Raw genomic sequence first — 16416 nt, forward strand, 5'->3', positions numbered from 1 at the left:
CTCCAAAGAACCACTATTAAGTTTCCTGTATCTTCCTCCATAAATGTTTGTGGGCATATACAAACTTCTGTGTTATTCAATGTTCAATTCAATAAGCAAAACTTGGAAGAAATATGGGTTGATATACAGAATTTTAAATAATTTCTAGTGCAGGGCAGTATACAAACAAATAAAATAATTACAGGTTACTACAAAATAAGGGGTGTGTGTGGACATTCCAAGGTACTTATAACCTTTTCCAACCACCCCTCAAACCCTCTTCTGCCTCCCAGGGCCTCAGCTCATCCTGCATTTGGGTAGCAGGTGGGGCACGTGGGCACAAGCCTGAGCATTCCTGCTTCCGTCTCCGACGCAGTGGGTATTCCCCAACCAACTCACTCCATCTCACTGGATCTCAGTTTCCCCTCTTGCAAAATGGTAAGGTGTCTTCTAAAGTAGGTCTCTTTGAGATCTCAGGATTGAATGGATAATTGAGTAATGATAAATACAATCAGGTACATCAAGGCCAAAGTCTCAAATTGGTATTAGTAAGAAAATCACAATCAAATTAACAGATTACCAGGAGAACTGGGATGCAAATTAAATTGGAACAGTGATTAAGAACATTTTTCTAACTACAGCATAATTGATATGTAACATTATATTACTTGTAGGTATACAACACAATGATTTGATATCAGTATACATGGCAAAATGATCACTACAATAAGTCTAATCGACATCTGTCACCTTACAGCTACAAAAAACTTTTTCTTGTAATAACTTCTAAGATCTACTCTCTTAGCAACTTTCAAATATGCAATACAGTATTATCAAGTATAGTTACTGTGCTGCATAATAAATCCCCATGACTTATTTATTTTTAACTAGATCTTTGTACCTTTTAACTGCTTCTCCCATTTTTTCCCACTCCCTACCCCCCACCTGTGGCACCCACCAATCTGTTCTCTGTACTTAGGAGCTTGTAGATTCCACATATTTAAATGAGATCATATGGTATTTGTTTATTTATTCTGACTTATTTCACTGAGCATAATGCCTTCAAGATCCATCCATATTGCAACTGGCAAGATTCCATTTTTTTAATGGCCAAATAATATTCTATGTATACATACCATAACTTCTTTATCCATTCCTCCATCAATGAACATTTAGGTTATTTCCATATTTTGGCTATTGTAAATAATGCTGCAACAAATATAGGGGTGCACATGTCTTTTCAAGTTAGTGTTTTCATTTTCTTCAGATAAATACCCAGAAGTGGAATTGCTGGATCATATGGTAGTTTTACTTCTTATTTTAAGGAACCTCCATACTATTGTCAATAGGGGCTGTACCCATTTACATTCCCACCAACAGCGCACAGGGCTTCCATTTCTCCATGACCTCACCCACACTTACTATTTCTTGTCTTTTTGATGATAGCATTCTAACTGGTGTGAGGTGATAGCTCATTGTGGTTTTCATTAGCAGCTCCCTGATGATTGGTAATGTTCAGCAGCTTTTCACATACCAGCTGCATATCTTCTTTGGAAAAATATCTCTTAAGATCTTCCACTTATTTAACTATTTATTTATTTATTTTGTTATCATTGATCTACAATTACATGAAGAACATTGTTTCCTAGGCTCCCCCCTTCACGAAGACCCCCCACAAACCCCATTACAGTCACTGTCCATCAGTGTAGTAAGATGCTGTGGAATCACTACTTTTCTTCTCTGTGTTGCACAGCCCTCCCCATGACCCCCCCACTATACATGCTAATCGTAATACCCCCTTTCTCCTTTCCCGCCCTTATCCCTCACTTCCCACCCATCCTCCCCAGTCCCTTTCCCTTTGGTAACTGTTACTCGATTCTTGGGTTCTGTGATTCTGCTGCTGCTTCGTTCCTTCAGTTTTTCCTTGTTCTTATACTCCATATATGAGTGAAATCACTTGGTACTTGTCTTTCTCCACCTGGCTTATTTCACTGAGCATAATACCCTCTAGCTCCATCCATATTGTTGTGAATGGTAGGATTTGTTTTCTTCTTATGGCTGAATAATATTTCATTGTGTATATGTACCACATCTTCTTTACCCATTCATCTACTGATGGACACTAAGGCTGCTTCCATTTCCTGGCTATTGTAAACAGTGCTGCAATAAACATAGGGGTGCATCTGTCTTTTTCAAACTGGGCTGCTGCACTCTTAGGGTAAATTCCTAGGAGTGGAATTCCTGGGTAAAATGGTATTTCTATTTTGAGCTTTTTGAGGAACCTCCATACTGCTTTCCACAATGGTTGAACTATTTACATTCCCACCAGCACTGTAGGAGGGTTCCCCTTTCTCCACATCCTCGCCAACATTTGTTGTTGTTTGTCTTTTGGATGGTGGCAATCCTTACTGGTATGAGGTGATATCTCACTGTAGTTTTAATTTGTACTTCTCTGATGACTAGTGATGTGGAGCATCTTTTCATGTGTTTGCTGGCCATCTGCATTTCTTCTTTGGAGAAGTGTCTGTTCAGTTCCTCTGCCCATTTTTTAATTGGATTGTTTGCTTTTTGTTTGTTGAGGTGTGTGAGCTCTTTATATATTTTGGATGTCAACCCTTTATCCAATCTGTCATTTATGAATATATTCTCCCATACTGTAGGATGCCTTTTGTTCTATTGATGGTGTCCTTTGCTGTACAGAAGCTTTTCAGCTTGATATAGTCCCACTTCTTCATTTTTGATTTTGTTTTTCTTGCCCAGGGAGATATGTTCATGAAGAAGTCGCTCATATTTATGTCCAAGAGATTTTTGCCAATGTCTTTTTCTAAGAGTTTTATGGTTTTATGAATTATATTCAGGTCTTTGAATCATTTCAAATTTACTTTTTTGTATGGGGTTGGACAATGGTCCAGTTTCATTCTCTTACATGTAGCTGTCCAGTTTTGCCAACACCAACTGTTGAAGAGGCTGTCATTTCCCCACTGTATGTCCATGGCTCTTTTATCGTATATTAATTGACCATATATGTTTGGGTTAATGTCTGGAGTCTCTATTCTGTTCCACTGGTCTGTAGGTCTGTTCTTGTGCCCGTACCAAACTGTATTGATGACTGTGGCCTTGTAGTAGAGCTTGAAGTTGGGGAGTGAGATAAGCCCCCCCTCTGACTTTATTCTTCCTTCTCAAGATTGCTTTGGCTATTCGCAGTCTTTGGTGGTTCCATATGAATTTTTGAATTATTTGTTCCAGTTCGTTGAAGAATGCTGTTGATAATTTGATAGGGATTGCATCCAATCGGTATATTGCCTTGGGCAGGATGGCCATTTTGACTATACTAATTCTTCCTAGCTAAGAGCATGGGATGACTTTCCATTTGTTAGTGTCTTCTTTAATTTCTCTTAAGAGTGTCCTGTTGTTTTCGGGGTATAGTTCTTTCACTTCCTTGGTTAGGTTTATTCCTAGGTATTTTATTCTTTTTGATGCAATTGTGAATGGAATTGTTTTCCTGATTTTTCTTTCTATTAGTTCATTGTTAGTGTACAGGAAAGCCACAGATTTCTGTGTATTAATTTTGTATCCTGCAACTTAGCTGAATTCCGATATTAGTTTTAGTAGTTTTGGAGTGGAATCTTTAGGGTTTTTTATGTACAATATCATGTCATCTGCAAACAAGTGACAGTTTAACTTCTTCTTTACCAATCTGGATTCCTTGTATTTCTTTGTTTTGTCTAATTGCCATGGTAGGACCCCCAGTACTATGTTGAATAACAGTGGGGAGAGTGGGCATCCCTGTCTTGTTCCCGATCTCAGAGGAAAAGCTTTCACCCTCTCGCTGTTCAGTATGATGTTGGCTGTGGGTTTATGATATGTGGCCTTTATTATGTTGAGGTACTTGCCCTCTATACCCATTTTGTTGAGAGTTTTTATCATGAATGGATGTTTACTTTTGTCGAATGCTTTTTCAGCATCCATGGAGATGATCATGTGGTTTTTGTCCTTCTTTTTGTTGATGTGATGGATGATGTTGATGGATTTTTGAATGCTGTACCATCCTTGCATCCCCGAGATGAATCCCACTTGATCGTGGTGTATGATCCTTTTGATGTATTTTTAAATTTGGTTTGCTAATATTTTGTTGAGTATTTTTGCATCTACGTTCATCTGGGATTTTGGTCTGTAATTTTCTTTTTTAGTGGAGTCTTTGCCTGCCTTTGGCATTAGGGTGATTTTGGCTTCATAGAATTAGTTTGGGAGTATTCCCTCCTCTTCTATTTTTTGGAAAACTTTAAGGAGAATGGGTATTATGTCTTCTCTGTATGTCTGATAAAATTCCGAGGTAAATCCATCTGGCCTGGGGGTTTTGTTCTTGGGTAGGTTTTTAATTACTGCTTCCATTTTGTTGCTGGTAATTGGTCTTTTAGATTTTCTGTTTCTTTCTGGGTCAGTCTTGGAAGGTTGTATTTTTCTAGGAAGTTGTCCATTTCTTCTAGGTTTTCCTGCTTTTTAGGCATATAGGTTTTCATAGTATTCTCTAGTAATTCTTTGTATTTCTGTGGGGTCCGTCATGATTTTTCCTTTCTCATTTCTTATTCTGTTGATGTATGTTGATTCTCTTTTTCTCTTAATAAGTCTGGCTAGAGGCTTATCTATTTTGTTTATTTTCTCAAAGAACCAGCCCTTGGTTTCACTGATTTTTTCTACTGTTTATTCTTCTCAATTTTGTTTATTTCTTCTCTGATCTTTATTCTGTCCCTCCGTCTGCTGACTTTAGGCCTCATTTGTTCTTCTTTTTCCAATTTCGATAATTTTTACTTTAGACTATTCATTTGAGATTGTTCTTCCTTAATATGCCTGGATTGCTATATACTTTCCTCTTAAGACTGCTTTCGCTGCATCCCACAGAAGTTGGGGCTTTGTGTTGTTGTTGTCATTTGTTTCCATATATTGCTGGATCTCTATTGTGATTTGGTCGTTGATCCATTGATTATTTAGGAGCATGCTGTTAAGCCTCCATGTGTTTGTGAGCCTTTTTGTTTTCTTTGTATAATTTATTTCTAGTTTTATACCTTTGTGGTCTGAAAAGTTGGTTGGTAGAATTTCAAACTTTTTGAACTTACTGAGGTTCTTTTCATGGCCTAGTATGTGGTCTATTCTGGAGAATGTTCCATGTGTACTTGAGAATAATGTGTATCCTGTTGCTTTTGGATGTAGAGTCTGTAGATGTCTATTAGGTCCATCTGTTCTAGTGTGTTGTTCAGTGCCCTGTGTCCTTACTTATTTTCTGTTTGGTGGATCTATCCTTTGGAGTGAGTGGTGTGTTAAAGTCTCCTAAAATGAATGCATTGCAGTTCTGCTTATTTTTTATTCAGATTGTTTTTTTTGCTACTGAGTTATATGAGTCCTTTATGTACTTTGGATATATCTTATCAGATACATGTTTTGCAAACATTTCTCCCATTAGGTTACCTTTTCATGTTATTGATGGTTTCCTTTGCTGTGCATGAGTTTTTAGTTTGATGTGTCCCTATTTACTTTTGCTTTTGTTGCTTTTGCTTTTGGTGTCAGGTTAAAAAAAAAATCATTGCCAAGATGTATATCAAGGATCTTACCACCTATGTTTTCTTCTAAGGATTTTATGGTTTCAGGTCTTATGTCTAATTCATAAATCCATTTTGCATTAATTTTTGCGTGATAGTAAGATAGGGGTCCAGTTTCATTCTTTTGCCTGTGGCTTTCCAGTTTTCCCAATGCCATTTATTGAAGAAACTGTTCTTTCCCCATTGTATATTCTTGGCTCCTTTGCTTAAACTAATTGACCATGTATGCATGGACTTATTTTCAGTTTCCCTACACTGTTCCATTGATCTATGTGTCTGCTGTTATATCAATACCATACTGTTTTGGTTACTATAGCTTTATAATATAGTTTGAAACCAGGAAGTATGATATATCCTGCTTTGTTATTCTTTCTCAAGATTGCTACAGCTATTCGGAGTCTTTTGTGGTTCCATCTGAATTTTAGGATAGTTTGTTCTACTTCTGTGAAAAATGCCACGGGAATTTTGATAGAGGTTGTACTGAATCTCTAGATTGCTTTGGGTAGTATGGACATTTTAACAATATTAATTCTTCCAATCCATGAGTATGGAATACCTTTCCACTTATTTATATCTTCAGTTTCTTTCATTAATGTCTTGTACTTTTCAGTGTATAGGTCTTTCACCTCCTTGGTTAATTTTATTCCTAGGAATTTTATTCTTTTTGACGCACTGTAAATGGGATTGCTTTCTTAATTTTTCTTTCTGCTACGTGGCTATAAGTGTACAGAAATGCAACAGGTATATTTATTTTTGTATCTTGCAAGTTTACTGAATTATTAGTTCTAAAAGTTTTTTGATGAAATCTTTAGGGTTTTCTATACATAATATCATGTCATCTGCAAATAGTGACAGTTTTACTTCCTTTCCAATCTGGATTACTCTTTTTTTCCCCTAATTACTCTAGCTAGGACTTCTAACACATGTTGAATAAAAATAGTAAGAGTGGGCATCCTTGTCTTGTTCCTGATCTTAAAGGAAAAGCTTTTCATCATTGACTATAATGTTAGCTGTGGGCTTCTAATACATGGCCTCTATGAAATATGCTCCCTCTATACCCACTTAGTTGAGAATTTTTATCATGAATGAATGTTGAATTTTGTCAAATGCTTTTTCTGTGTCTACTGAGATGATGACTTTTATCCTAAATTTTGTTAATGTAGTGTGTCACGTTGATTGATTCACAGATATTAAACTATCATTGCACCCCTGAAATAAATCCCACTTGATCATGGTGCATGATCCTTTTATTGTTGAGTTCAGTTTGCTAATACTTTGTTGAAGATTTTTGCATCTGTATTCATCAACGATATTGGCCTCTATTTTTCTTTTCTAGTGGCATCCTTGTCTGGTTTTGGTATCAGGGCAATGCTCACCTTGTAAGATATGTTTGGGAGTGTTCCCTTGGAACCGTTTTTTTTTAAAATAATTTTGTAACCTGTAATTCACAGGAAAGTCCACATGTCTTATTTTACCAGAGATTTACCAAGCAAATTGATCCTGAAGTTATCTTAGGACCCACCAGCAACCCTTCAGAAGTAGAAACAACCCATATTTACTCATTTCTAAGCAAGGCATATGACCCTCTCAGCAGCCTTAGAGGGCTTTTCAGTATTTTTCCATTGTCAAGAGTCACAGGTATATTCAATTACGTTCAGTAGCTAGAGGATCACACCTTAAACAACTGGTTAACATCTTGGTTCTCATTTATCACGTCAATGACAATCAAGTGCCAGCGAGAACGTTTTCCTGATCAGACCACATCTGCTGCTCTGTCTGACCATATCCTTCACTAGGAGCACAAACAAGTACACAGAGGAGTGGGAAAGTGATGAGTAAGGAACTAGAGACAGAACTGTGCGGAGAACAGATGGGATACCACCACTGTTAAAATATCTTTTTGATTATTTGTAAGCTAACAGTAGCAATGCCACTAATAATGGTTGAAAATCCTTATTCTAGGGCCAAGCTGGGCAAAGAAGTGTCTTCACCAGATGTACTTGCAATTTCTCCCAGGGCCGGGAAGACGAAGGTTAAGAGAACAAACCTTGGAGTTAGAGAGATATGAGTTCTGCCTCTATTAAACACTTGCCTAATAAATTCTCAGCCTCTATTTTCTCATTTATTGAAAAAGAGCCAAGGCAATACATGCACTGTGCTCATTATTATCATTACCTGAAGCAGTGAGTTTGGTGGACTATCTCCTGTGAAAGGCAGGATCCTTTAAAAACAATTGCAAATCAATGGAGAAATCACACCTTGGTAAAGGAGCTCTTCCTCACCTGAAAGGAATCCATAGAGCGGAGGGATGGGGGCAGAGTGGCATTGTTCCCTGTTAATATCAGCAGCAGCTCCAAGCAGGTTGTAGAAGGCATGGTCAGAGAGTGGGTGCTGACATCACTTTCCCATGAGCTGGAAAGCCTGGAAAACAATATGTGTAATTTCATAATTATATCTGGTCATAATTATTTCAAAAATTTGTAGAAGAAAAAACTTTTAGGTATAGGAGGAAAAAGCAATGTACAAAAAATAGAAATAAAAAGTCACATTACAAGAGGGATTAAAGATGGCGGCGTGAGAGGAGAGACAGAGGCTTCCTCCTAAAACTGGATACAATTAGAAAATTTAATTGGCGCAACTAATTCCAAGAGAGCAACAGGAAAGAGGACGGCATAAGACTGTATACACCTGGAGAAAAGAGCAGACCTCAGCAAACAGGGTAACATACCAGAGCTGTGGCTCTGCAGAACCGAGCCCCTCCCCCACCCAAGCTCACCCGCGGGAGGAAGACAAACGGAGCAGGGAGGGAGTGGAAGGCTTGGGACTGCTGAATACCTAGCTCCGGAGATCTGCTCTGGGAGCACAAACCTACATTTCATGGTGCTTTCATGAGACTCGCACGACTAATGGGTTGGAAAGTTAATACAGGCAGAGTTCCTGGGGAGACTGGGATTATGGCTGCTTGTGGAAAGCAGGGATCCATATCCAGCTGCTCTGGGACAAAAACTTATACCTTTGTAACCGGCCCACTGACTCAGACAGTGAAGACAGGCACAGCAGCCGGGAGGTGGGGAACAGCTCTTTCCTACCCCAAGTACCGCTGCCCTGCGACCCCTGACATTGCTTCAGGGGCTCAGCAGCTCCAGAATAGAGCTTCTGGACACTAGAGGGCGCCATATACAAACATGAAACGCCAAAGGTATCTTGTCCACAGTAAAATTGTTAATACCTGAGAAAGATTTAAATGATAAGGACCTCGTGACTCTTCTGAAAGGGAGTTCAAAATAAAAATAATCAACATCCTAGTAGAGGTAAGGAAAGACATCCAAGAACTCAGGAATGAATTCAGGTCAGAGATCCAATCGTTAAAGAACACGATGGAGGGTATTAAAAGAAGGTTGGATACGGTGGAGGAGACAATAAATGAAATAGAAACCAGAGAAGAGGTATACAAAGAAGCTGAGGCACAGAGAGAAAAAAGGATCTCTAAAAATGAAAGAATATTGAGAGAACTGTGTGACCAATCGAAGTGGAACAATATTCGCATTATAGGGATACCAGAAGAAGAAGAGAGAGAAAAAGGGATAGAAAGTGTCTTTGAGGAGGTAGTTGCTGAAAACTTCCCCAATCTGTGGAAGGACATGGTCTGTCAGGCCATGGAGATCCACAGATCCCCCTACACAAGGGACCCAAGGAAGACAACACCAAGACACATAGTAATTAAAATGGGAAAGATCAAGGATAAGGACAGACTGTTAAAAGCAGCCAGAGGCAGAAATAAGATCACATACAAAGGAAAGCCCATCAGACTAACAACAGACTTCTCAGCAGAAACCCTACAGGCCAGAAGGGAGTGGCGTGATGTATTAAATGCCATGAAGCAGAAGGGCCTGGAACCAAGATTACTTTATCCAGAAAGATTATCATTTAAATTTGAAGGAGGGATTAAACAATTTCCAGATAAGCAAAAGGTGAGAGAGTTTACCTCCCACAAACCATCTCTGCAGTCTATTTTGGAGGGACTGCCATAGATGGAAGTGTTCCTAGGGTTGGATAACTGTCACAAGAGGCAGTAAAACCATGGTAGGGAAGGTGGAGCAGCTGATTGTGAGGCAAATGCAAAATTAAATTGACTATCCCCAAAGTCAATAAAGGGATAGAGAAAAAGTGTAGAATTTGATACCTAATATATAAAGAATGAAGGAGGAAGAAAAAGGAGGAGAAATAGAAAAGAACCTTTAGATTGTGTTTGTAACAGCATACTAAGTGAGTTAAGTTAGACTCTTAGATAGTAAGGAAAGTAAACTGGAACCTTTGGTAACCACGAATCTAAAGCCTGAAATGACAATAAGTACATACCTATCAATAATCACCCTAAATGTAAATGGACTGAATGCACCAATCAAAAGACATAGAGTCACTGAATGGATAAAGAAACAAGAACCATCTATATGCTGCTTACAAGAGACTCACCTCAAACCCAAAGACATGCACAGACTAAAAGTCAAGGGATGGAAAAAGATATTTCATGCAAACAATAGGGAGAAAAAAGCAGGTGTTACAGTACTAGTATCAGACAAAATAGACTTCAAAACAAAGAAAGTACCAAGAGATAAAGAAGGACATTACATAATGATACATGGCTTGAGTATAACAAGAGGATATAACCATTCTAAATATATATGCACCCAACACAGGAGCACCAGCATATGTGAAACAAATACTAACAGAACCAAAGGAGGAAATAGACTGCAATGCATTCATTTGAGGAGACTTCAACACACCATTCACTCAGAAGGGCAGATCCACCAGAAAGAAAATAAGTAAGGACACAGAGGCACTGAACAACACACTAGAACAGATGGACCTAACAGACATCTACAGAACTCTAGACCCAAAAGCAACAGGATACACATTCGTCTCAACTGCACATGGAACATTCTCCAGAATAGACCACATACTAGGCCACAAAAAGAGCCTCAGTAAATTCAAAAAGACTGAAATCCTACCAACCAACTTTTCAGACCACAAAGGCATAAAACTAGAAATAAACTGTACAAAGAAAGCAAAGAGACTCACAAACACATGGAGGCTTAAAAACACGCTCCTAAATAATCAATGAATCAATGACCAAATCAAAATGGAGATCCAGCAATATATGGAAATAAATGACAACAATAACACAAAGCCCCAACTTCTGTGGGATGCAGTGAAAGCAGTCTTAAGAGGAAAGTATATAGTAATCCAGGCATATTTAAAGAAGGAAGAACAAACTCAAATGAATAGTCTAATGTCAAAATTATCAAAATTGGAAAAAGAAGAACAAATGAGGCCTTAAGTCAGCAGAAGGAGGGACAGAATAAAGATCAGAGAAGAAATAAACAAAATTGAGAAGAATAAACAGTAGAAAAAATCAGTGAAACCAAGGGCTGGTTCTTTGAGAAAATAAACAAAATAGATAAGCCTCTAGCCAGACTAATTAAGAGAAAAAGAGAATCAACACACATTAACAGAATCAGAAATGAGAAAAGAAACATCACGACGGACCCAACAGAAATACAAAGAATTATTAGAGACTACTATGAAAACCTATATGCTAAGAAGCTGGAAAACCTAGAAGAAATGGACAACTTCCTAGAAAAATACAACCTTCCAAGACTGACCCAGAAAGAAACAGAATCTAAACAAACCAATTACCAGCAAAGAAATTGAAGCGGTAATCAAAAAACTACCCAAGAAAAAAACCCCTGGGCCAGATGGATTTACCTTGGAATTTTATCAGACATATAGAGAAGATATAATACCCATTCTCCTTAAAGTTTTCCAAAAAATAGAAGAGGAGGGAATACTCCCAAACTCATTCTATGAAGCCAACATCACCCTAATACCAAAACCAGGCAAAGACCCCACCAAAAAAAGAAAATTACAGACCAATATCCCTGATGAACGTAGATGCAAAAATACTCAACAAAATATTAGCAAACCGAATTCAAAAATATATCAAAAGGGTCATACACTACGACCAAGTAGTATTCATCGCAGGGATGCAAGGATAGTACAACATTCGAAAATCCATCGACATCATCCACCACATCAACAAAAAGGAAGACAAAAATCACATGATCATCTCCATAGATACTGAAAAAGCATTCGACAAAAGTAAACATCCATTCATGATAGAAACTCTCAACAAAATGGGTATAGAGGGCAAGTACCTCAACATAATAAAGGCCATATACGATAAACCCACAGCCAACATCATACTGAATAGTGAGAAGCTGAAAGCTATTCCTCTGAGATCGGGAACAAGACAGGGATGCCCACTCTTCCCACTGTTATTTAACATAGTACTGGAGGTCCTAGCCACGGCAATTAAACAAAACAAAGAAATACAAGGAATCCAGATTGGTAAAGAAGAAGTTAAACTGTCACTATTTGCAGATGACATGATATTGTACATAAAAAAACCCTAAAGGCTCCACTCCAAAACTACTAGAACTGATATCGGAATACAGCAAAGTTGCAGGACACAAAATTAACACACATAAATCTGTGGCTTGCCTATACACTAACAATGAGCCAATAGAAAGAGAAATCAGGAAAACAATTCCATTCACAATTGCATCAAAAAGAATAAAATACCTAGGAATAAATCTAACCAAAGTAGTGAAAGACCTATATCCTGAAAACTATAAGACACTCTTAAGAGAAATTAAAGAGGACACTAACAAATGGAAACTCATCCCATGCTCTTGGCTAGGAAGAATTTATATCGTCAAAATGGCCATCCTGCCTAAAGCAATATACAGATTTGATGCAATCCCTATCAAATTATCAACAACGTTCTGCAACGAATGGGAACCAATAGTTCAAAAATTCATATGGAAACACCAAAGACCCCAAATAGCCAAAGCAATCCTGAGAAAGAAGAATAAAGTGGCGGAGATCTCACTCCCCAACTTCAAGCTCTACTACAAAGCCATTGTAATCAAGACAATTTGGTACTGGCACAAGAACAGAGCCACAGACCAGTGGAACAGATTAGAGACTCCAGATATTAACCCAAACATATATGGTCAATTAATATTCAATAAAGGAGCCATGGCATACAATGGGGAAATGACAGTCTCTTCAACAGATGGTGCTGGCAAAACTGGACAGCTACATGTAAGAGAATGAAACTGGATCACTGTCTAACCCCATACACAAAAGTAAATTCAAAATGGATCAAAGACCCGAATGTAAGTCATGAAACCATAAAACTCTTAGAAAAAAACATAGGCAGAAATCTCATGGACATAAACATTTGGCGACTTCTTCATGAATGTATCTCCCCGGGCAAGGAAAACAAAAGCAAAAATGAACAAGTGGGACTATATCAAGCTGAAAAGCTTCTGAAAAGCTTCTGTACAGCAAAGGACACCATCCATAGAACAAAAAGGTACCCTACAGTATGGGAGAATATTTTCATAAATGAGAGATCCAATAAAGGCTTGACATCCAAAATATATAAAGAGCTCACGCACCTCAACAAACAAAAAGCAAATAATCCAATTAAAAAATGGGCAGAGGAGCTGAACAGTTTTCCAAAGAAGAAACTCAGATGGCCAACAGACACATGAAAAGATGCTCCACATCACTAGTTATCAGAGAAATGCAAATTAAAACCACAATGAGATATCACCTCACACCAGTAAGGATGGCTACCATCCAAAAGACAAACAACAACGAATGTTGGTGAGGTTGTGGAGAAAGGGGAACCCTCCTACACTGCTGGTGGGAATGTAAATTAGTTCAACCATTGTGTAAAGCAATACGTAGGTTCCTCAAAATGCTCAAAATAGACTTACCATTTGACCCAGGAATTGCACTTCTAGGAATTTACCCTAAGGATGCAGCACTCCAGTTTGAAAAAGACAGATGCACCCCTATGTTTATCGCAGAGCTATTTACAAGAGCCAAGAAATGGAAGCAATCTAAGTGTCCATCAGTAGATGAATGGATAAAGAAGATGTGGTACATATACACAATGGAATATTATTCAGCCATAAGAAGAAAACAAATCCTACCATTTGCAACAACATGGATGGAGGTAGACGGTATTATGCTCAGTGAAATAAGCCAAGCCGATTAAGACAAATACCAAATGATTTCACTCATCTGTGGAGTATAAGAACAAAAGAAAAACTGAAGGAACAAAACAGCAGCAGAATCACAGAACCCAAGAAGGGACTAAGAGTCACCAAAGGGAAAGAGACTGGGGAGAATGTGAGGGTAGGGAGGGATAAGGGTGGGGAAGAAGAAAGGGGGTATAATGATTAGCATGTATAATGTGGGGGGTGGGAGAAAGGGGATGGCTTTGCAACACAGAGAAGACAAGTAGTGATTCTACCACATCTTACTATGCTGATGGACAGTGACTGTAATGGAGGGGGGGACTTGGGGTAGGGGAGAGCCTAGTAAACATAGTGTTCTTCATGTAATTGTAGATTAATGATAACAAAATTTTAAAGAAAGTCACATTAAAAATTCACAGAATGAACTTCTAAGACATTTCTATATTTTCATAGTATTTTTTATATAAAACAGATGGCTCTGGCCATTTTTTTCAGGTCAACATTTTATACTCCAAGTTTAAGAGTCATACGAAATGCAGTCCTATTTGTCAGAGACCTATTTGGGGCTGGGGGGGTGGATAATAGCTAACACACCTAATGCTTTCTATGTTTTATGCCCTGTTCTATATGTCACATCTTGTTCAATCCTCAAATACCTATGAAATGGAGCTATGTTATCCCTATTCTACAGATGTGGAAATTGTTTCTGTGTAGGACTTAATGTTTTCATTTAGAAAGAAAGAAATAAGAGAGCAGGATGGAAATATGGACAAACACTGTGGCATACTTAAAATTCAGTTTATTTTAAAACAATCATCAAATTCGTTACATGGAATTTAAGGCATGTGTTGATTAAGCCAGAGGTGATATTTGAGACTATTTACCCTTAGTTCAAATATCAATACAAATTTCTGTTAACAATACAAGCATTTTCAGAAACATATGTTCATAGTTTTCCAGAATTTAGATTATTTATGGTATTTCCTACAAAGACATCCCAGACTATTAGACCTAAATCAGTAAATTTCCACTATAAAAATAACAAGAAAGATACTGCAAAGGGAACATGAACTTAACATCATTTGAAACCTATTTCTGTTTTTATATTTTAAGTAGTGGGAGAGGAAAAGCTTTCCTAGGAGGCCAGAGCTGTCAGCCAGGTGACCTTAGCCAAAGACCAAAATGTAAGCAGAGGACATACCATCCTTCTTTTTAAGGCTTTGCCTTGACAGAATTCCCCAGAGAAGCAACTATGGCCTATCTATTTTTAGAAAGGCAATGAGAAGGGGGGGAAAAAGTCACTTCCCATCACTTCTAACAAAAATGGTGAAATTACAACTGAATCAAACACCAATCAGTATCAAGAAAAGAACTTGAGAAAATAGAAAGGTGATAGTCTTCTAGGAAACATAGAGGTTGTTTAATGTAATTGGGGAAAATAACAAATAGAGATGATACAACAACTCTACCAAAATTAAAATGTTTTAAATGAGTCCAATATTCTGTTTAAAGAAGAAAAAAATCATATGGTATAAGAAAGTTCAGGATGAAAACATTTAACTTAAATTTCACATATCTCATATTTTAGTAGCTAGTTTGGACTCTTCAGTTCTAGAAGGACCTAAGAAAGCTAAAAACCTATTCAGGATATTGAAATATAATACTGTTTATACCTGTAGATTTTTAAAATTCAATTTCAAACTTATAACAATGGTAAGCCTACTAATTTAAGCCCTCAAAATACCAAAATGAACATATGACCACAACTTAGTGCTAGAATAATTATAAACATAAAACTACTTAATACATAAGTTGGACAAGGAATCAAAATTTTAAAAATTATGAACTGTCAGGAACACACAATTCTGAAACAACTAAATGTACTGGTATACCTGTTATGATAAACCATATTAACTCAAGAAATCCTGCCATTTGCAACAAGATGGATGGAGCTAGAGGGTATTATGCTCAGGCGGAGAAAGACAAATACCATATGATTTCACTTATTTGTGGAATATAAAAACAAAGCAAAACAGAGTGAGCAAAACAGCAGTAGACTCACAGATACTGAGAAGTGACTAGTGGTTACCATGGAGAGGGGTTGAGGTGGATGGGTGGATAGTGTGAGTGGAATAAAGGGGCACAAAATTTCTCAGTGATAATATAAGCTCATCATGGGGACAGCAGTCCGGCATGGAGAATAAAGGCAATGATTCCATAACATCTTTCTGTGTCGACAGATAGTAACTTCCCTAGTGGGAGTGAGGATTTAATAATATGGTTAACTGTTAAACTACTGTGTTGTGTATATGAAACCAATATAAGACTGTATATTAATGATACTTCAATTAAAAAAACATGCTAACTCAGCCAACTACTGCTTATAAATTTCAAAATAAGGTTAATGAATGGCATTTCTTTGAAATTAAAGTTTTTCTTTGAGAATTACAGAAAAAAATTGAGCTTTTTAAATCATGAGTATCTAAACTGTTCTTCAATTCTCTTTCAATTACAGGATTCTAGAGCAAAGATATTTAGGTGCATAATACACAATTTTGAAAGCTATGGCTTTCAAACTTTGCCCATAAGAGTTAATGTTTTCATTTAGAAAGAAATAGAGAGCAGGATGGAAATATGGACAAACACTGTGGCATACTTAAAATTCAGTTTATTTTAAAACAATCATCAAATTCATTACGTGGAATTTAAGGCATGTGTTGATTAAG

General features: G+C 37.4%; 1 protein-coding gene across 5 annotated transcripts in view; it reads right to left on the bottom strand.

Annotated features, from left to right (window-relative positions):
* Positions 1–16416, bottom strand: part of LOC118909039 (E3 ubiquitin-protein ligase E3D-like) — a 195685-nt gene that overhangs the window by 59406 nt on the left and 119863 nt on the right. For 4 of the 5 annotated variants that reach the window (XR_008992816.1, XM_057489383.1, XM_057489385.1 and 1 more), the window contains exon 9: positions 7856–7994. The exons of the other annotated variant lie outside the window; for it this stretch is intronic. Coding sequence is in view for 3 of the 4 variants with exons in the window: in XM_057489383.1 (XP_057345366.1) it covers positions 7856–7994 (139 nt within the window). In the remaining variant the exon portion in view is untranslated. The remainder of the gene's footprint in view (positions 1–7855; positions 7995–16416) is intronic. 5 annotated transcript variants of the gene reach the window in all.

This window comes from Manis pentadactyla, chromosome 12 (genome assembly GCF_030020395.1).
Source record: "Manis pentadactyla isolate mManPen7 chromosome 12, mManPen7.hap1, whole genome shotgun sequence".
NCBI lineage: Eukaryota > Metazoa > Chordata > Mammalia > Pholidota > Manidae > Manis > Manis pentadactyla.